Below are 22244 nucleotides of genomic sequence, written 5' to 3'. Positions count from 1 at the left end.
CCAGAAGATGGCCGATGCCTCTACAGAATCAAAAAAAGGTGCCCCCTGCACTCAGTAAAGAACTGACAAACATATGTGACCACACCACAATATGTCACAGAGAGCAGCATCTATGCATATAATGTTGAAGATCCATGAAAAAAAAAATCCCTTTTGAAAAAAAAAACAAAATCACCCACAATATTTCCCACAGTCCCAATAGAAGCTATTGAAGTTCATGGTTGATGGATATTTTGGAAACGTGGTGAAATGAGTGACGGGAACATGCTGCTGCTAGTTTAGGTCGCCAGGGGTCAGCATTGGACGGTAGATGCTGCTGTCTGCAGCGGGAGCTGATCGCTGCCGTTATTAATCAGGTGAAGCGCAGACTGTTTTGTCGAGATTTCTTGCTTATAGTTTTATATATATATGTATAGATATATTCTTCGGCCGTTCTCTGCTGGTGTTCATGTGAGGAGGAGGTGAGGTGTTATCCACTGTGGCTTGGGATGCGCAGTGCGCTGCTGACTGCAGTGTAAACAAGACTGTCCGAGCCTGCGGAGCTGCAGATCACCACGCACTTCTTGACAGCTGCTTGAAAGACACTGTGTTGATCAAGAAGCGTCTTTTTTTTCCTGTTCTCCGATCTCTGTAAGCGGATAATAACCTTAATTTAATCGGCGCTTTTAAAAGGATTTTCTGCGCCTTTTCAAATTAAACTCCACATATGTCACTCAGTGCATCTACTACTTCCGTGCAAACACCACTCCCAGATTGCCCTTTAAACACCTCAACGGTTTTAGCTGCAACGAAGCAGTCAACTTCTTGGTTTTTTCTTTTTTTTTTTAATATTCCAAAAATGACGGACAACCAGGAGAACACCGACGCTGAGGACGCGTCTCCGTCCGGGAGCCCAACCTTGCCGCTCCGGCCGCCCTGCGATCGCCTGCCCTGCCATAAGAGCAGCGTGTGCTCCCGCTCCTACTTTGTGGTCGTGATGGTGTTTTTCCATGTCTACATCATTAATGTCATAGCGCTGCTGTTTTACGTGCACTACAGCAGCGGGCAGGAGGACGCCAGCTCAAGCAGCGATGCTCCCAGCGGAGGTGGCCAACCCCAGCGCTCGGAAGCGCGACGTCCGTCGCCATCGAAGCCCGACTTTGTGCGGGATGTTTCCCTGACGAGAATCGAGGGGATACGGGTGCGAGATATGTGATGATGAGTCTCTTTGGAGTTTTTATTTGACCTGCTGCATGTCAACTAGCGGTGATGTATGTTTTTAGGTGGGACATGTCCAGAAGGTGTCTCTGGTGCCAGGCAGAGTGCATGAGATGAAGACTTTGAGCCTGAAACCGCTGCTGTTTGGTGAGAAGAACAAATACCTATGAGAGTCTCTAACAGCCAAGCATAAAGCAAACATCTGTGTGCTTATTGCAAACCTACAGTTGCTAAAAGTATTGGATCACTTGCCTTCTCAGAGAACATTAGGGTTTAATAAGATCTTAGTCCAACCTTTGCAGGTATGCTTAGACATTTCTAGGAAGGCTTTCCACAAGGTTTAGGAGATTGTTTGTGGTAACGCTTTACCCTCTTTCCAGAAGCTCATTTATAAGATCAGACACTGATGTTGGGCAAGAAGGTCCAACATCAGGCTCAGTCTGAGCCTGATGTTTGTTGTTTTAACATTTGTTTTGTAAGGTCTAAATTTTTTAGTACTTTTAATTGGGTCTGCATTAATCCACTGCAGCAAAACACCATCGTAGCAAAAAATCTTAACACAAAATGTAAACCACCCTAAATTTATTTTAGAAATATCTATGTTTCTAAGTGTGTGTTGTTGTCTTATGCAGAGATCCCTGGGTTTTTGTCAGAGGACGAGTGCCGCGTGGTGATGCAGCTCGCTCAGCTGAAGGGTCTGATGGAAAGTCAGCTGATGGTACAAGAAGGCCAAGAGGAGCTGGCTAAAGAGCTCGACCTGAGCCCTGAAGAGATCTTTAACCTTCTTGATATCAACCAGGATGGACAGCTGCAGCTGCATGAGGTGCATGTCAGCTTGTGGATTTGAAAGTTATTTATTTCTTCTAAGAGTGAAATATCTTATGCTGTCTTTCCTGCTGTGCCTCAAAGATACTGACTCATTCCAGAGTGAGAGACGGCATCTGGCTCACTCCAGAGAACCTGCGAGAAATTTATGACGGGCTCAAAGCCGATAAGGATGGTGACGGTAAGAAACTCTGTAGTACTTCATCATAACTGCTGGGTTTTACCCAAAATGATCTTTTTCAAACCAGCCTCTTCATGATAGCAACAGTAACAGTAAGTAAGCAACAGTAAGTGCAATAAAGTAGAGACTGAAAGCATTTTTTTTGCAAGGATGTGCAAAGTTAAATATAATCATTGAAAATATATTTATATCAAAACATACTTGAGCTTAGAAAAAGCACATAGAAGTACTGCTTATACAGTAAAGTCAAACTGTACGGCTACAGGTGAGAAAAATGCTTTTTTCCAATTCTTTTTTTCAGCCTCTTGTTAGCCAGAGATAGAATTAGGTAGAAACAGCATTGGTTTATCAGAGACAGAACTGGACCCGCTTAAGGACTTACACAAGTTTGTACTCAAGCCAGTTCTTGTATTCAAATTTGGACTGCTATTGTAAAGGTAAAGTTGATGCTGCTGTACTCGTAGTGCGCACCAAAAACTACTTCTATGTGGATATGTGGATTTTCCCTATGAATGATTGGCAAGAGTATTTAGAAGAAATAGAGCTGATTTCTGCGTGAACTGATTATATGAGGCTCTTCACCCTGAAAATATTTTAAGTTGTCCATCCATCCATCCATCCATCCATCCATCCATCCATCCATCCATCCATCCATCCATCCATCCATCCATCCATCCATCCATCCATCCATCCAGGTAATTCATATAAAGCAGTTTTATTTTTTATTTTTCTTTGGTTGTAAAACTTTGCAGTCATAAGGATTTTCAATAGTCTTTTTCCAGTTTGAAGCCTTATGGAGGTTTGTTGGATTCATCTATAAGTTTTGTGCAAATGTGTTTAGGTTAATTACTGTTGTCATGGTGACAGGTTTGCTGAACCAGGAAGAGTTTCGGCTACTGAGCAGCGACGCCTTCCAGCGCTTCCTGCTGGAGCGAGGGGTGAAAAGGAGTCAGCTGGTTCGGAACAGCCGGCACACCTGGCTCTATCAGGGCAAAGGAGCCCATCAGGTCCTCCAGGAAATCAAAGAGAGGTGAGCAAGTCTAAACTGCAGATGATGATTCAGAAGTTTCTGCTTGATATATGTTTAAAGGTGGCTGTTCTTCCATTAAAGGGTGACTCGCCTCACTCGGCTGCCGGCCGCTTTAGTGGACCTGAGTGAGCCGCTTCAGGTGGTTCGATATGAGGAGGGGGGCCACTACCACGCCCACCATGACAGCGGGCCGGTCTACCCTGAAACAGCATGCACACACACACGTCTTGCAGCAAACACCTCCACTCCTTTTGAGACTTCTTGCAGGTGAGGCACTGACAGAACGTTCAGCTGGGATTTCATCTGTCTGATGTCATTACTAAACTGTGCAGTGTGACAGCTGGCATGCTACGTTTGGTGACTCGACATTGTGCGTCTGCTGCTGGTTTGCTAACTGTTTGTACATGCATGTGTGCGTGTTCGTTTGCATCATACGTGTGTGTGTCAATTTAAACCTGTGTTGCACACTTAGGTACATCACAGTTCTCTTCTACCTGAACTCTGTTGATGGGGGCGGGGAGACCGCATTCCCTGTGGCAGACAACAGGACCTATGATGAAGTGGTGCGTAAATGTGTCCGAAGAGAGTTGGAAAAAGTGTACAGTGCTTGGGTTTCACGTCTGTGCTAACTCACTTGTTTGTCAGCGAGTGGTTGTGCTTGGCATGAGGGACATTGTTCCACTTAGTTCCAGTTTGTGTTTTAGTCTCTGATTCAGAATGATGTGGATCTGATGGACACCAGAAGAAACTGTGACAAGAGCAACCTCAGAGTGAAACCCACCAAAGGGATGGCTGTTTTCTGGTACAACTACCTCTCCGATGGAAGAGGTGCGGAAATTATAGCGCATGCTTTTTTGGAATAATTTTCGCAAAGATTCCACTTCATTTCAAATGCAAGATTTTAGTTTCAAAAGTGATGTTTTCCTTGTTGAAATCAGGTGTTAAACCCATACAGTGACATTTGTTTATTGGACGATTTGTGCTAGATTTATGACACAGGCAGGAAGGGTTGATTTGTCATTCTTGCATTTTTCACATTCTAAACACAATTTTATTTATGTTTTTATTTATGTTTTATTGTCCACAGTTTCAATTTGATATTATAGGTAAGGGTTTGCCCAAGGCTTCACAGAACTGCATCTAGTTGCATTTTCTTCCTTAACTGCTTGAATTATTTTAAGGATATTGTTCACCACTGCTCTTACAGATTCTAAATTAACGCATTTGTACATGACTTGCCTGTTTGTAGATTTTTAAAATGTCAAACCCAACAAGAGATGTTAGTTGTTGTATGTTTCACAAAATGGCCATGTGTTCATTCTCTATAATCGCCTAAATATTAACTATGTATCAGAAAATATTTGATGGTGTGCAAAAGTCTCCTAACATTCCACATGTTCTTATTCCTGTACTAAATCAAGACTTTCTTGTAATACTAGTTTAGAAAGCAAAGACAAATACTGATTAAAATTGTTTTCAAAATTTTTAGGAATATCTTTTTCCTTGAAAGGATGTTTTATAGGATTTACATCTGTAAATGTAAATCAAACATCTCTGTTTTTGTTTTCTTGTCAGGCTGGGTAGGAGAGCAGGATGAATATGCTCTGCATGGAGGCTGTGTGGTCACCCACGGCACTAAGTGGGTAGCCAATAAATGGATCAATGTTGATCCAGATTACCAGCGCCAGGCTCGCTACCAGCAGTTGGTTTCACAGCTGCCAGATGATGAGAATGATGACGATCTGACTTCGAATGCAGACATACAGAATCCCAGCATCCATCAAGATTTGTAGCTCCGACACCAATACATTCATATGTTTAACAACAAAATCTTCCACCTCTTCCTCTTTCCCATGCACAGCATTTTTTGGACCAGTTTGCAGGGTTGAGATTTATTCAGGGAACGAGTTCACTGTGGGAAATAGATCCTTTTTCTACAACAGTCTGTTTATTTTGTGTATTATTCTATTTCTATTTCCCACTGTAGGAGTGTTGCAGTAGAGCCTGTGGAAGAATTGTAAATTTTAAATGTTTCAAAGTGTGTAGGGTTTAGTGACATCTAGTGGCAAAGTTTCCAAGTGCATGCTGTTGATTTTTTTTCCCTTTTTGAAACTCATCTTCCAGACCCTGTAGGTCAATATCAGCAGCTGTCAAAGAGAAAAAGTATTTTTAAAATTATTGACATAGCCAGGGTTTGTCTGATCCACTATAAAAATACTGCAGGAACCTGCAAAAAAGCGACTCAAACAATCTCTATGTAAACATCTATTTTTTTTTCAATAATAGCACAGCGTTTCTTATATTATTGTGATATCTTGCCTTTCTGCCAGTAGATTCCTCTAAATGTTACACACGTGAACTTAAAATGACACATTTCTTTGCATGCATAATTTAAAAGGTTTTGCTGTGGCAACAAGCAAATATTTGCACTAGAAAATTGTGACAGCTGCCGTTACCAAAAGAAGCTCACACCTCTCGGTGTGATGCATGATGCCTTGTCTATGTCTCTTCAGTACAATACTACTGTTTTCTTCTAGAATGCACAATGAATAAAAATGATGTCCAGAGTTAATTTTATTTATTTATTAAATAATTACTGAAAATGCACTCTCTCGCTGTTCCTGCACCGAATAAAATGTAATGAAACTCAACAGTCCTCTGAATCCTTCTTTTCCAACAATACTTTAAATATGCTTAAATTACATTTTAACATGACAATAAAATGAAAACAAAAACATAACCAAAAGTACAATGAGGTGCAAAGGATTTAAACTCTCCTTAATTTGTTTCTATTGAGGTGACAGACCTTCTTTTAATCTGTAAAACTGCTCTTTATGATCAAATTTTAGACTTTGGCTGCTTTTCATATGTATTCTGACCAGTTGTTGGACCTTATAATGACAGCTTGTTCTGCACTGTGTGATCTTCAACTCCATCATTTGAAAGTCATTATCTTTAAGAAGCAGGGAAGATTTGATGCAGCATCTAAAAGATCAGTTCATCATTTACATTATAACAAGTTTTCAGCTTACAACACTTTTTAAATTTCAGATGAAAAATGAGATAGGTACAATTTCATAAAACATATTTTTCAAAAGCATAATGTTGTAGTTTTCCAACAGCTGCTTTATAAAATCTTTTTATCTTCCTTAACATTATCCTTCCACTGCATTCAGTGACAAGATAAATGTTGGTCTGGGCTTAGTTGTTAATGTTTGACATTTTAAAGTTGTTTTCAGGAGGCGCTAATTTGCTCTTGCAGTTATTTCCTGATTTAAATGAATGGCATGTACTTCATGATATCTATGCGCCAATAGATGCAATTTTCCCATTTTGATGAAGAATGGTTATGGGTCTCATCAAAATTAAAGCCCAGGGAAGCAGAAAATCATGAATTTAATGTTAAAAAATTATCAAGCACTTAATTAGACTTAAAGAGTACCAATTTATTTATTTATTTATAAAGTTGCTACTAATTGTGACTTTTTCATTTTGTAAGAAAAAAAATTCTAAGTAAATTAAAGGCTGGACTAAAAAAAATCATTGTGAGAATATGCTATTGCATTAAAATCTACTTTAACTTTTAAAATTATTGTAGTATTTTTTATTTTTTTTTTGCAGATTAATGTTAAAATTTAAGAATCATATTATCGGTACAAAAATAAACGTTTTGTGCAACATGGCAAACTTGTAAGATTTAGAAATATGAACAAATGTGTGAAAGGTTACTGGTAACAAGATGCCCAAAGATCAAATCTAAAACAGGTTCAGTGTTATCTGTAACAACAACACAGGTTCATTCTCTCAGTTCTGAAGGCTATTAGAACAAAATGAATGGAGTTAGGAGTTTGATAAACAAAACAATTCCCCCAATAGACAGATACTAAACAGAACATGAGTTCCAAAGTCCAAAAAATCACTAAAAATCCACCAGAAGACTTGGAACCATCAAGTATAAAGGATTAAAAAAGTCAAACCAAAGAAATAAACGTTGACTCCTGCACCACACTGTACGTTTTATATAGCTAGTTCCTAATACCTGTTTAAACTTCATTCTGCTCATGGTCATTCACCTCCAAATGAAATTTAACAGCTTCTTTCACATTCATTTTTTTCTTTTCGTTTGATATCTTGTTGCCTTTAAAATTTTGTGCCGCACTGCAGGGCCTGTAACAGAAAATTTTCAGAAAGTCAGTACATGAAACAAACATGGATGTGACATCAGAAATTTGAATTCAATAATAATAAGAAACTGTAATTACTGTAAAAAGCCACACAGACAATGAATGGTGAGATATTTGTGTGTTATTTCTGGATTCATCACATGTGACTTGTAAATCAGCCTCTTTTACTCACCGGTGTTGGGTCGTATCTGGGAAGCGATGCTGCCCCACGATGGTTGAGGCAGTAGAGTACAGCATCATGAACAGACACAAAAACATGTTGTTTTCTTAGAGTTTCCGAGAAGAAATCACCACGCTCCAGTTGTTCTACAATGGACGCTGTAAAGAAGGAAGGGAGTCAAGGGATGACAAAATGTATTTCTTAAAGATCAGCTTTAGAAAAGTGAGTTTCACTCACCTTGACATCCAGAGAAGTAGATATCCACATCAATCTCACTGAAGTCCCGGAAGATCTGTTAACACAGAAAAAATATTGTTCTTAAACAGTAGGACTGCTTGCTCACACTGTTGTTCACTAAGTGGTGAATTTGTGAACAACTTTCAGAGATGCTACCTTTATACCCAGTGTTGACACTCGCTTGTTTTCAATGAACCTGTTCACATGTGGAATGGTCTAAATACAAGGGGGTGGAGGGCAGGAGGTACCACTCCTCAACTTTCCCAGTTTTCCACTGTCCCAACTTTTTTGGAATGTGCTACAGGCACCAAATTTCAAGTGAGTGAATATTTAAAGACATGCAGTAAAGTTAATTTGTTTGAAAATTAAATATCTTGCCTATAAGTTGAATATAGGTTGAAAATTATTTGCAAGTCGTAATTTGGTTTCATTTATATTTTACACAACATCCCAACTTCATTGTAATTGGAGTTCCAATTAGGCTGAGAAGCACTGAGTCGGGATGTGGCAAAGAAAAACAAACAAATTGCACAAAGTCAGTGTCAGCAAGAACTTCTTCATTGCTCTGCCGAGGAAAACAAGTACTAGTACAGACTGAACTCAATTTATCTTTTATTGAACAAGAAAACTGGCAGAGAGTGAAGTTGATTGCTGAGCGAGAACTCAGTCAATAAACCCTTCCAGTAAAGGGACATGACCAGGTCCTTTAATTTCTTTGTTACTTACATTTGTCAGTGTCTGTATGGCCACAGTGTCAATGAAGTTAGCCGTGGACAAGTCAAGGATGATGGAGTGAATGTCCCATGTCCACTTCCCAAGAGACCCAAGAGAGACCTGTTCTAAATCCCGACTCAGAGTGTCCTCGCTGCTGGAGCCCAGAGTGGTGGTGTCCCCGTCCTGCAGCTCCGACATCCATCCCAAACTGGTGCTGTCTGGATGTCCTCCTTTGAGGTACTCCCACCTGGAGCAACCGTCGGGCGTCCGGGGAGTGGTTGGGATCACAAACACTGTCCCGTTTCCCCTCTCAGCCCGGCTCTGTTCCTCCTCCTCTGCAGCTGTCATGTCTACGTGTGTGTCTCTCCAGTCGTCAGCCTCGTCTTCCTCCACTGAGATCTCTGGAGGCCCAGAATGCTGTTTAGCTGCTTTCTGTGCCCGTTTCTGAATAATTAGAGAAAAGGAAGTAGTTTAAGCTTTGGTTACATCAGTGTAGAGCACAGATATTATGAATGTCTTGTTTTTGCATTTAAGTTGCCATAAACATCACAGTAAAAATTCAAATATTAAAACTGAACAAAAAAAATCATCATTTTTGCTTTATGCTGGACATTTCCCACCTCTCCTTTAGCCTGCCTCTTTGCTCGTCTTTCAGCTCTCCTTTCTCTTCTCCTCTGTTTGGCCTCCTGCCTCCTCTTATAAATAATCATTTTACCAATCTCAAGCCCACTCTGGAAACAGGTAAACATTAAGTTAACATCACAGTTAAACAACAGAAACAAGAAATGGATGCTTTGGTAAACTTAGTATGCTATAAAATCTCCTATAAAATAAAAAAGATTAAAGTAAACATCTGACATCTATTTTTATCTACTCCCAATTTTTACTTCAAGTTGTTCATTCAATATTTAGGCTTCTTCGTCACTTTTCATTTAACCACCAAGTGTTTGCAGTGTTTTAATTATCTAGGCTGATTTAGCTGGTGACTCAAGATGAAATGGTTGTTTGCCTGTCCCTTAACCTGGAGGAAATACGAGGAGTTTTACAACAAAGTAGACAGAGAGAGAGAGAGAGAGAGAGAGAGAGAGCACTGTAATTTACTCCTGCTTTTTACAAAATCATACCACAAAGAATTGTTTGGAAACAATATCATCTCAACTATACCTTATCTTTAAGGTATAGTGTATTGTAGACTGAGATGTTGTCACAAAATATTTAAAACATGCCCCAGAAAATACATGTCAGAGAAGAATCAACATCTTTTAAATAAAATCTTATTGAATTCTGGTCTTTTACAATAAAATAAGTAATTATTTTGTCAATATAAGTAAAAAAAATAAAATAATGTGAACAAAAATATGAAACACTTACAGTTACCAATATATTGTAATACTGAAATGTTTAATAAAAGGATAATTTAACAAAAGAACAGAAAGAAAGAGGACCAACCTTTTCTTTCAGGGCCTCCAGGTAGAGTTCAGCGTTGGCAAAATAAACTGTAGCAGAGGAGCGGAAAATAGTAACACCTGGAACCTCTCTGGCCTGTCACATACATAAATATCACCAGATTATTTTGCAGTCAGAGCAGAAAAAAACCCCATCTATTTTTGGCTTTCTGTATGTTTATCTCACCTCTCTGTGTGTCTCTATGTCCACATAGAGTTCTGTACCAGGAACATTTCCCAGAACAGAGTATGTAGGCCTAATTAACAGAAGTTGAAACATGTATTTATTTGTCATTTGTCTGTGTTGTGGGACAGTATGTTGAAACTCTGATAAGGTGATGAAGAATCTTACATCTGAGTCCTGAAGATAACTGTGAACAGAGAAAAGGCAATGGACGCAGCCAAACCCAGGTCCAGATTCAGCAGCATTGTTGACATCCAAGTCACTAACCAAACCACCTGGGGGTCGCAGAAATCAAAAGGTCCATCATGATGGCACGCAAACATTAAAGTCCCTGTTTAATCACAACATCTCACCAGATCGATTTTGCTTCTCCTCCACAGTGTAATGACATCAGAGTACTGCTTGAACATGCCCTTCAAATTCACAAGCACAATCGATGCGAGGACGGCCTAAAGCAACACACTTAATTAGACCTAAACCAGAGTGTGACCTCACTAACGCTTGTGTCCTGGATATGAACTGTCGTTGTAGTCGTAAAAGAGAGGAAAATATCTGACCTTTGGCAGCTCCTGGAACAACATCCCAAGTTTTAGTATCGTCACCAGTACAATCAGACCAGAGGCCACTCCAGCCATCTACAAGAATGACACCAGAAGTTTTATTATACAATATGTGTATGGAACATATGAGTCAGTTTTGTCAGAATAAATTAGATATAGTTATATAGTAGGTTGAACAAACAAAATGATTAATAGATTTGAATAAATTGCTGATCCTGACATTTACAGTACTTATTTTAGAACCGTTCAAGTTAAAACAATCACTTTTACTTCTTAATGTCATTCAGTAAATTTAACTCATGACATGCCTGATTTATATATTTTTAGGAAAAATACTACAATTTGAAAGTGAATTATTACATTTAACATACTGAAAACAGTATGCAAAATTTCAAATGGTAAAAAACAGGTATTGAATATTTTGTATATTTATGGAAATAAATAATTTCCCATTTCCACTTAATGCATAATGTAAGATGCTGTATTACCAGCAAAATGATTTGCCTTGTAGAAACAAATAATATTTACAATATCATGTCATTTGTTGCTTTAAAACTATTTCACTTTGTTCCTTATGGAGAAGCTTTAGCAAACAAAAGTGTTTCTACAGCTCTTTTAAACATGTCTTGTTTCATTTGTTTACTTGGGTTTTCTTTTGACTTGCAACTAAAAGTTTTGTTTTCTATTTCAGAAACTGCAGAATGACTTAAAATGGGAAAACAGAGCTAATTTAAATCTTGTCTGCTGCTTACTCACTTGAGTTTTTCCTCCAGTGGTCTCCTGGACGAGACTTCGAGACATGGAGGAGCAGACAGAGAAACACTGGAAGAAGCTTCCCACTGCATTACTGAGACCCAGCGCCACCAGCTCCTGCACCACGGTGGAGAAAAAGAATGAATCAATAATGCAGGAAAATACAAAAGAAGAGTAAAAGCAGATAGATTAAACAGCCTGATGTGAGAACAGACTTGCCTGGTTACTGTCCACCTTGTATCCATGCTTCAATGCAAATGTTTTCCCAAGTGAAATAGATACAGCATAACCAACAATGGCCAGAGCAAAAGCGTCACCGATAACGTCTCCAAAAAGACTCAGGTTGGGCATAGAGGGAGCGCTTAAACTGGGGAAGAAGAAAAATGCAAAAGTGGTGGGAAAAAAGCCTCAACAGAAATAATAGCAGCCTAATCTAAATCCAAAACACTCACCCACTCGGGATCTCTCCAACAACTGAAACACTGTAGTTGTTGTTTAGGTGTATAGTGGATGATAACAGAGTCGCTGCTACAATCTAAAGAAATTATATGACATGAATTAAAAACAAGCATATTTCACAACACTGTTCCATCCCTGGACATTACTCATTGAAATATAGTAAATCATGGACCAGGTGTAGACCTAATTATTAGCCATATATTACACATTTCTGCAGTGAAGTGCATAAATGTAGGAGTCCTTCCATTACTGCTGAATCAGCTGCTTATTTCCACTGCATCTATGCTTCTTTTTTTGTGCTGCATCATCAGCAGCACTGAGCAGTGTATACACCCATACACACAGTGTTAATAAAGCAAAAAGAGGCCAAAGAGTGTATCTTTATATCCACTGACTGTGATGAGTTCCACAGGAATGGGGACCGGCAGCTTTGTGCTCAGAAATGAGTTAAGCTCCTTCGCTCCAATCAGGAGAACGATCGTTACAGAGCTGACCAGCAGAGTGGGAAGATGAGTTTTTGGCAGCAAGAGGCAAAGATCCACCAGAGTCTGAAAATTAAAAAAAGACAAAGCAGAAGGAAAGTTAGTAATCCTTTAAATTGGGCCCTAAAATACTGAAACAGAGGTCTTTAATGTTGCTGTATGCTTATCTAGAAGCTGCTTCATCGTTATTGTGATTTATTGTAATTTGTCTGAGGTAAAATTCAAAACAAGCAACTATTTTCTAAGTTAATGCAGCACTCTCTTTTATTCAACACTCTCCTTATGTAACAAAAAATCACTCCCACTGTTCTCTTGAACTAAAGACCAATATCAGAACTATAATTTCTCTCTAATCTAGAAAAAGTGGTCCTTATTAAGCTTCAAAGGATTTTAGAAACCCATGACATCCGTGGGAAGTTTCAGTCAGTTTTTACACCACAGCACTGATACAGTTAGCTGAACAATTTTTAATTACATTCCTTTTGAACAAAAACACTTCTGCAAATGCTTCTGTTTTTGTATTTTCAGACTTATGAGTACCCTTTGAGACCACTCATCATAATAATCTGAAATTTATAGGGGAATATGTTGTTGGTAACCAAGGTACAGGAACATCCTGGTTTAACTGGGGCAGGCAGGAGTTTTTCAGGTTGTTTATGGGGCCATTTCTATTCTGCAGTCCCTTCTCACTTTGGGGTCCTACAGAGATCCATACTGAGTCCACTGCTTTTATTTTTGAACATGTTGCCTCTTGAGTTCATCTTTAGGAAGCACAATGTTGCTTACCAAACATAACTTTGAAGCTGTAAACATACTTTAATGTATTTTTGTAAACTTATCCATTTAAAATTACATACGTTTGTATTTTATCAAACATTTGTACAGAAATTTTGAAAAAGGTACAGAGCTGTAAAGAACTCGCAGACTTTAAAAATGGTTTTAATGGCAGGTAGTATTTTGTGAGATTAGAAATAAAGCCTGACTTGTCAGTGTTGTTTATTGAACAACATATTTTTAGCTTTTATTTTATTTTATTTTACTTTTCTTTTTTTGCATATATGTTGGAATTGTAAGAGTACTCATATATGTTGGCTCAAATAAGCCCAGTAAGCCAGAGTGAGCAGATGATGATACTCACATAAACTTGCGACAGAGGCCCAGTGAAGCGCTTCGGGGAAACTTTAAATAAGTTCTTGAGTTGTGCCACTACAGCGTGTGCTGCTGCAGCTGATGTGTAAGCCCGCACCAGAGGTTCAGACAGATATGTTCCCACGAAGCCAAACTTTATAACACCCAACAGCACCTACACAAACACAGTCATTTATGTGGTCAGGAAGTTGCAAAATCAAAACCTGAGAGTTTCTCGTACTTTCTGCACTGTTTGCCAAACCTGAATAAGTCCTCCAAGGAAGGTAGTAACGGCTGCCACCTGCACCCTGTAAGCGTCCCGGGCCGCTACGTCCATTTCTAAAGTTAAATTGGTCCCGTTTGTTTTCAAGAAAAACTCATCAGGAGCGAGTCTCTCTGTCACACTGCCCACCATGATGCTGAGGACAGTAAAAGTACCTAAAAAATAAATGAACATATATGCAGTGACATAAACATTTTCAGCAAGAAATGCATATTTAAATGACATTCAAAGCTAAGAAATTTAATTAAGAGCTTTAAGAATTGTTTGACATTTTTAAGATTTTCTCCAATCCACACAGGCTCATAAATACATATATATTACATGTATTTACCTAAATCTCTTACTATTTTCCACAAGAAGACTCAAAAACTCTCCTTCAGATGACAGATTAAGATGTTTAAACCTGCTGTGAACTGGAAACTATAGAAAATCCAGAGGCACTGCGCAGTAGAGTCATTTCTACACCAAACTGACTGAGGGACTAAGACAGAAGCCCCTGATCTAAAATCTTCAGCTCAACAGAATTTCAAAGTAAATATAATTGACAAACAAATGATTTGTGAAAAATCTTTACATGCTCAGAAAAATTAAAGATGTAGCTTTTATGCCAAAAAATCTAAAACTGAGATCATGTATGGATTAGAGAAATCTGATCATAAATTATAACCTGTACAATCAGTTATTGTTTTTTAAATTAATTTAATCTGAACTTTAAAAAAGTGAGATTTTCAACAACAACAAAAAGATTAAAAGGCCCAAAATCATTTCACATTCATGCTGAGAGCTTGTAAATCTCTTATTCTAAGGGTTTTATGATTGAGACTGTGCTCACCAATGGAATTATGGCGTGATGTCCCGAAGAAGAAGTAAATTAAAGCTGGATAGAGAGATGTGTAGAGCCCAAATACAGGAGGTACAGAAGCCAGTAGTGCATATGCCATACCTGTGAAATGCACAATTTTAGCTCAATTTAAAAAATAAATACAGAAATACAGTTTAGCTAAATGTCAAAAATAATATCAAGTTAAGATCATTTTAGTCACTGCCTCAATCACTTGCAGCCAAGATCCATCTACTCATTTTTAACAATTATCATACCTTGTGGCAGGTGCATTATCCCCACACTGATCCCTGAAACCAGGTCAGGCATCCCATAGTCCCACACCGAGTACTTTGGTAGCCAGTACAGCACAGGACAGCTGCTCATTACACTTCGCTTCAGTTTTGGCAGAGTACATCTACAAAAATAGAAACGTTCATTTTCAAAATCATTTTTCCCGCAAAAAAATTGAAAGATGTATTTTAAAACAGCAAGCCCTTTACCTGAAGGAGTCTTTTAAACAATCAGTCAGAGGTTTGTGGATTTCTGAGAGTGTTTTTCTCTTTGTTAGCTCTTCCAGACTCTGCTCATCCAAGACTTGCCTCTCCACTCTATATTTCCCAGATCCTGCTCTTGAATCCATTTGAGCATCAGATGCAGAACTTAGATCTATTTATTATAATGCATAAAAACTACAAGCCATCAGCAAAAGTCAATGAACCCCTCGATATGCCCAGAGCACAGCTGGATCTGCTCTTATATGCAGCAGTGTGTAATGGTTAACTATAGACAGGACATTGTGGACAGAACCATTGAAACTAATGAATGATCAGAACAAGGAACGGATGTCGACTCTGTTGATTTTAGATGACTTTGTGTTTCCATTCTGGCTAGATTTCTACTCAGCAACAAAAAGGAAGGCTTCCTACATTATTACAGGAAGCCTCTATTAAATAATTAACCTTAAAGTGTGTCTAATTCAAAAGTGTGTTCTCTCTTGGATTTGAAGACATTTATTGCAATCCTAGCAGCCTAAATGATCAGGGCTACAATTTATAGTTCAAGCTTTTAAAAAAAGCTGAAACCTGTGAAGAAACAAGATGTACTCAGTTCTTAGGAAAGCGCTGCCATGAAACCTGACTCTGAGCTGAGAGCAAAGGTTTAATCTCTTCTAGGATAGCATGCACATGGCAAAGATGAAGAAACTGGAAGAAGAATTATGCCCAATAAGTAGGGATACAAGGCAAATAAAGCAATTTATAAATAAAAACAAATTTGATCACATTTGCCATCCCAATTGCTTCAAAATATGACATTTTATATGTAACTCAAACTCCTTTGACCCACTTACTGCCAGCAACAACACTGTCTCTATTTTTGGGCCAACAGCTCAGAGGGCAGCAGAACCGGAGGGGGTTACATACCTTGGCCATCGAGTTTGCTCAGATCCCTCTGAGCCCTCTGACTTGCACTTTCAGCAACATCAACAACACGTGTGGCCTGAAGAAAAACATGGATATTTACCGGCTTTCATAGACCGACGAAAACTCAGTGAGTCAAGAAGAGCAGATGACTTTGGTAAGATTTTATCACAAGCAAACAAACTGTAACACAACGTTCTCATCTGCATGTTGACTTTACTTTATGTAGAATGCAAAAAGTTTAGCTTGACTAATTTGCACATTAGATTGATTACAATGAAAAGATTAATTGTCACAACTGATTTTCTAACCTTTTTATTTACATTTTTGTCAAATATTTTATTAGAATTTATCCCAATTTTGTAGGACGAAACTTGATATTTTGATAGACTGTAAAAACAGTTTTCTATAAAATTATCTAATGACAGAATAACCTCGTAACTAATTTACTATATTAACTATCTAAAAGAGTAATCCAATCGCATCAATGCAGCATGTTTTTCTTTTTTAGTTAAGAAATATGTATTTTTGTAATTGGATATAAATGTTTGTGTAAACAGATTGGGAAATCTCAACCAGGACCTTCAAGCAAAACATTATATCGGAGAGGAGTAAAAAATAAATACGAGCGATATATATTCCTACGAAACCTGTATAAATTGCACATACTATTTTTTTAGTAGAAAATTATGTTTAGATTTTATATCAGAACATGAAACTGAGACATTTTATTTTTGGAAATAATACTTCACATACATTTTACTTATTGTATGTTTTAAAGGTGATGAATTATTGTTCCATTTATGTTAAATATGTTGGAAAATATTTATCCAAAGAATTTTCAAAAAATATCTTCATTTATTTTATTACATGCTTCTACTACATCTTTACGAGGGTTAGAAAAAATGGGAAAGGCACTATATTGAGCTAAATGGAAAGAAATACATCTCCCTCCTTAACTGTCATGTAAGAGGCAGTCATTCAAATCACAAATAATACATTTGGATTAATAATCAGAAATGGTTTATTTTTGGAGTAATTGCTGCAAATATTTTGGTGTGCATTGAGCACCTGCATACACTTCAGTATACTAAAAAACAATATAATGAACTGAAATCTCTTTGTGTTTTTTGTCTTTCAGAAACCACTACATTACTTATTCTGGTTGTGTAAAGTTTCCGGTGTTTTCTTGTAAATAATCAGTTTCCTGATAAATTTAGAAAAGAATGGATCTTACATCCAAACATGGGCTGGTGCTGCTTGAACAGCTCAGGAAGATGAGAGAGGTTGAGCATCTGACGGACGTGGTGCTGGTCGCTGAGGGCATCAGCTTCCCCTGCCACCGAGTCATTCTGTCCGCCTTCAGCCCTTACTTCCGCGTTATGTTCACGTGTGGTTTGCGTGAGTGCAGTAACAGGGAAATCTTCCTGCGTGACACACCTGCAGACAGCCTGGCCCTCCTCCTGAACTACATGTACACATCAGATCTTCCTCTCACTAATGACAATGTGCAAGGTATATCAATTGCAGCTTTTCTCCTGCAGATGGATGAGGTCTTTGCACACTGTCGGCAGCACATGACTGAGAACATGGATGCTTCCAACTGTCTCGGTGTATATTTCTTTGCCCGTGACCTTGGTGCAGAGGAGCTGGCTGATCACGCTCAACGCTTCCTAAGGCAGCACTTTGTCCAAGTCTGCCAGAATGAGGAGGTTCTGGAGTTGGAGGCCCATCAACTTGGAAAGCTCCTGAGTTCTGATGATCTCAATGTGACAAGAGAAGAAACTATCTTAGATGTTGTCCTTCGCTGGGTGAAGCATAACTCCCTGATGGATGGAGAGCTCCGTGCTCGGCATCTACCTGAGCTCCTGAAGAAGGTCCGTCTGCCGCTGGTAAACCCTGACTACTTAAGAGAGGCCATGAGGAGGAACACAGCTTTGCTGGCTGATGCTGAATGTCTGAAGATGTTGAATGAAGCCCTGGAGGCTGCAATCATGCATCCATCTGCTGTGCCACGCAAACTGAAGCTCAGGTACGGAATGGAAACCACAGACCTGCTGCTTTGTGTTGGTAACGACGGCGGAGGGATCAGGTCAAGGTATGGCAACTACACAGAACGAAGCTTTTGCTTTGCCCCATCAACTGGCCGAACCTACTACATCACCTCCCCTCGCTATGGAGACGCTCTGGGATATGTGTGTGGTGGAGTCGTTACTGAAAGAAATGACATTATTGTAGCAGGAGAGGCAAGTGCACGCAGAATGGCCCGACAGAAAGACATGAACGTTGAAATCTACAGGTAAGAATAAGGTGACATTGTTTCCAGCTGAAAGCTTGTTTTTTCTCTGAGAAACTAATTGTGGTGTGACTGGGTTTGCAGGTATAAAGTAGAAGCCCAGGGCAGCTGGGAACACCTAACATCTGCAGAGTACCGGGATTCCTACGCACTGGGGTCTCTGGGAGACACTCTGTACCTCTTGGGGGGGCAGATGAAGCTAAAGAACCAGTTTCTCATCACAAATTGTGTGGAGCGGTGGTCTCTGCAGGGAGGGCCCTGGCGGAGTGCAGCACCTCTGCCTTTGCCTTTGGCCTACCACAGTGTGGTCAGAATGAAAGACTGCCTTTATGTGATAGGTGGACGCACTCCACAGGTACTATTAACATCTATCTTTGGTTATGTGAAACTTAGAGCTTTACACTTTTGCCAGCAGCTTATTATCATGTCTGCACCTCCTCCGCCTTTTCATTCTCTACCCCACTTGAACTTCCAGTCATACCGTATGGATGATGAGCCGGACCGTCTTAGTAACCGCCTCCTGGAATACAATCCAAACACAAACAAATGGACTGAGCTCGCTCCAATGAAGTACTCCAAGTACCGCTGCAGTGCTTTGGTGTTGAATGGGGAAATCTTTGTAATAGGTAGGTAGGTTCTGGACTAGTTAAACTGATAAAACTTAGGAATGATTACAATGCATTTCTCTTCACTATTAGAACTTTCATTCATTTGGCAATAAAGTAACATTAGAACAAAAAATAGTGACATTTGGAAGGACAATGCTCCTAATGTGATAAACAAAAGATAATTAACTTCCCTCTTCAGATTCAAGCCACTCAGCTAGATCACAAACACCAAGATCCGATTCAGTCAAATTTAAACAAAATACTTCTATACACACTAACCTTTTCCACCTAACTCATGCAGCACACATGCTGTCAAACGATCAAGAAATCTCTTCTTTCAACTGTACACTCTGCTCTTCATGGCCAATGTGGAATCAACTGTGCCCTCCTGGGTGCAGAAACCTTACAGCAGCAAAAGAAAATCTCCGACATGCACACACTTCTGCATTTAACAATGTCTTATAACTAAAAGCTTGAAATGTTAACCTAATTCTGCTGCAATCTTCTCCGCAACTTTCTCTCTGACCCGTCTGCTGTATGTTGTTGACCTGAGTTAATCAGACACAAAAAGGCTCATAGACTTACAGGATGAAAAAGTATTATGTGGAGACATACCTGATAACAACAAAAAAACAAGAAAGTCCGTAATATTGCTAATTAATTACAATTGCATTGATTTGGTTATTGGTGCTTACGTGTTTTGCAGGGGGAATAGGATGTGAGGGAATGGACCGAGGGCAGTCACGTCATTGTCTGAGTGCTGTGGAAATCTACAACCCAGATGGAGATTACTGGAAGGATGGACCTCCTCTCCCGTGTCCCCAACTCTCACTGCGTACTAATGCCTCTAATGCAGGAACTGTGGGAGGAAAAATTTATGTTTGCGGATATTACAAAGGAGCAGGTACTGACAGGAAATTTGCACTGACAATTTTCTTCTTTAATTTAGTTTCAAGATGCAACTACATTTCTTTCTGTCAACTCCTTCATCTCAGATCGTCATGACGATATAACGAAGGACATACTGGAGCTGGATCCATGGGAGAACCGGTGGACAGTGGTGACCCGGCGCGCACTGATGCATGACAACTATGATGTCTGCTTGGTGGCAAGTCTCAATCCGAGGGGACTCTTATCCCCACCCTCAGACGTAGTCAAACTGTGATCCACAGCTGTCAGTCAGAGTAGAGTTTGGATGCGAGAAATCGGCAAAGGAAATTAAGCAGTGATGCACTTATTAGTCTGAGTGGAAGAAGGTATGCGCTTAATGACTTGAATGCACTTTGGTAGGCAGAGTTGTGATTTGTAAATACTATTTTGTGTGTATTGCTCCTGCAGAGAGGATTTCCTGAATCTTGCAGACTCGGTGAATATTTAAACCTGCCTATTTTTACAAATATAAAAAAAGTGATTCCCTTTACATCTATCATGATTAATAATGACTTGTGTTTCTTCGATATAACATATAACCCCAACTTGGACTTGGACATCCCCAGAAAAGATTATTCAGTTTTTGATGACTACAAATGCAAAATGGTAAATCATGTACAGGAAGCACCTGTTATAGTTTTATAAATTGAACATTTTACATCGTAGTCATTGAACTGTATTTAGTATGCTTGCTGAAGCTGAATAAAAATGTAATTGTTTTGGAAATAAATATGCACTTTATTTGGAGCATTGATGCTGTAGCTTGATTATACACAATCATTTTTTTAAATCGTTATTGCATAAGTATGTTGTTTTCAGGGTTTCTACATATTTCTCCTCATAGGTAGGAGATGAATGAGGGGGATGAACAGAACAGAAAAGAGAGGGTGGATTGTGGGGACGAATAATGGAAAAAGTGACATGTGGAAACAATCAGGAAAAGCAATGAACCACTCATGTTACATTATTGCAACATTGCAATAAAGACATTAATATGTACTTTAAATTCAAACATAGATCATAGAAATTATCAGCTTTAATCAAGTGACACAAATGTTTAATTTGTTTACCATTTTATTTTCACTCTGAAACTGGAAATATAATTGAACTAAATGATACAGCAGTGCAAAACTTAACTACAATGTTTTAAGTAAGCCATGAAAAAAATTCAACAAGACTACAGTACAGACCAAAAGTTTGGACAAACCTATGTGTCCAAACTTTTGGTCTGTATTGAGTACAGACCAAAAGTTTGGACACATAGGCGTGTCCAAACTTTTGGTCTGTACTGTATTTCAATAAGATTGTGCAATACTTTGAGGATCAGTCTGCACTCTTATATGCTACTACAGTTCTTATATTAAGCTATATATTCTTAAACTATTCTTGAGTTCAGACCAAATCAGGAAAGTTTTCCAACATAACTCTAGTAAAGTAATAATAAATATTGTTTTATGTTAACAGATTTTACTCATGTCACCTATAAAAACAAAACTAAGACTGCTTAGGACTGTAGATTTTCTCTAAAAGTCAAATTCAGAATCAAACAACTCCCATAAGTCTCCTTGTTTTACTGGGCTGAGCATCTCCAGGATGGGTTCGATGGCAGCGAGGCACTCTGAGCTGTTGCTGTCCTGGGACCAGGAGCTCGGCGGGTTCATGAAACATCCTGCGGCCATGGAGGATCTACTTCCTTTCTTCCCTGGTATCAGGCTGCCTGAACCGAGGTTCTGCTGGTCGGCCAGGATGTTCTGATCATGGTTCTCGTAAAGAGGTCCTGATGTTTTCTGTGACTTCTTACAAGGATTTATAGGTTTGGTGTTTTCATCTGGGACAAACTGCTTCCTACTCTGAGAGAGCACCAGCGGTCTCTTTTTGCACCTTTGGCCCTTCAGATTGAGTCTTCTCTTTCCGAAGACGCGCCTGCAGCCCTGTGTGGAAGTTTCACCCTGATGTTTAAGGTTGCTTGGCACATTTGGAAGCTGTGTGCCTTCACTTTGACTGCTCTGCAGAATGTTGTGCGCTGACATCTCCCGCTCTGGAGATGTTTGAATGGCGCTGTCTAACACTGATTTAGGACTGGGTTTATCTGAAGGCTTAGGAACAAGAGAGTTGAGCAGCTTCAGAGCCTCCTCCAGCATTTTTTGTTCTCTTTCCTGCTCCCCTCTCAGACACTCCACATTACTCTTTAAGCTCTTTAGTTGTGTTGCAAGCTCTGATGTGGCTTCCCCATTCTAAACAAACAAGCAAACATTTATGCTCATTATTGATCAATGATCTGTTTCTACTGCTGTCAAAAATTAGATACCACCATAAATTGCTAACCTTTTGCAGTTTTTCCTCCAGC

The 22244-nt window shown here is 39.1% G+C and overlaps 3 protein-coding genes across 3 annotated transcripts; 2 read left to right on the top strand and 1 right to left on the bottom strand.

The window, feature by feature from the left end:
- Window positions 1–300: 300 nt before the first annotated feature.
- On the top strand, window positions 301–6696 carry LOC102228382 (transmembrane prolyl 4-hydroxylase-like). The gene is made up of 9 exons (XM_005807302.2): window positions 301–1180; window positions 1263–1344; window positions 1830–2020; window positions 2107–2203; window positions 3071–3233; window positions 3315–3500; window positions 3706–3796; window positions 3938–4061; window positions 4809–6696. Exons 1-9 carry the CDS (start codon window positions 707–709, stop codon window positions 5024–5026), a joined length of 1626 nt encoding a protein of 541 aa, XP_005807359.2. The 5' UTR covers window positions 301–706; the 3' UTR covers window positions 5027–6696.
- Window positions 6697–6838: 142 nt separating this feature from the next.
- LOC102237550 (solute carrier family 26 member 6-like) lies at window positions 6839–15363 on the bottom strand. Its single transcript, XM_023353429.1, has 19 exons — window positions 15146–15363; window positions 14921–15060; window positions 14655–14765; window positions 13802–13977; window positions 13550–13714; window positions 12325–12477; window positions 11923–12005; window positions 11690–11837; window positions 11474–11587; window positions 10715–10792; window positions 10511–10606; window positions 10326–10432; window positions 10161–10230; window positions 9978–10070; window positions 9149–9259; window positions 8541–8972; window positions 7815–7869; window positions 7590–7735; window positions 6839–7400 (listed from the first exon to the last, which is right to left on the bottom strand). The coding sequence occupies exons 1-19, from the start codon at window positions 15283–15285 to the stop codon at window positions 7374–7376; spliced, it is 2445 nt and encodes an 814-aa protein (XP_023209197.1). The 5' UTR covers window positions 15286–15363; the 3' UTR covers window positions 6839–7373.
- A 739-nt stretch (window positions 15364–16102) lies between these two features.
- Window positions 16103–20638, top strand: kbtbd12 (kelch repeat and BTB domain containing 12). The gene is made up of 6 exons (XM_005807337.2): window positions 16103–16220; window positions 17205–18362; window positions 18444–18714; window positions 18835–18985; window positions 19674–19871; window positions 19963–20638. The coding sequence occupies exons 2-6, from the start codon at window positions 17290–17292 to the stop codon at window positions 20130–20132; spliced, it is 1863 nt and encodes a 620-aa protein (XP_005807394.1). The 5' UTR covers window positions 16103–16220; window positions 17205–17289; the 3' UTR covers window positions 20133–20638.
- The last annotated feature ends 1606 nt before the right edge of the window (window positions 20639–22244 follow it).

Source organism: Xiphophorus maculatus, chromosome 20 (assembly GCF_002775205.1).
Source record: "Xiphophorus maculatus strain JP 163 A chromosome 20, X_maculatus-5.0-male, whole genome shotgun sequence".
Taxonomy (NCBI): Eukaryota; Metazoa; Chordata; class Actinopteri; order Cyprinodontiformes; family Poeciliidae; genus Xiphophorus; species Xiphophorus maculatus.
The sequence above is the reverse complement of the archived record's forward strand: the minus strand, read 5'-3'. Positions and strand labels throughout refer to the sequence as shown.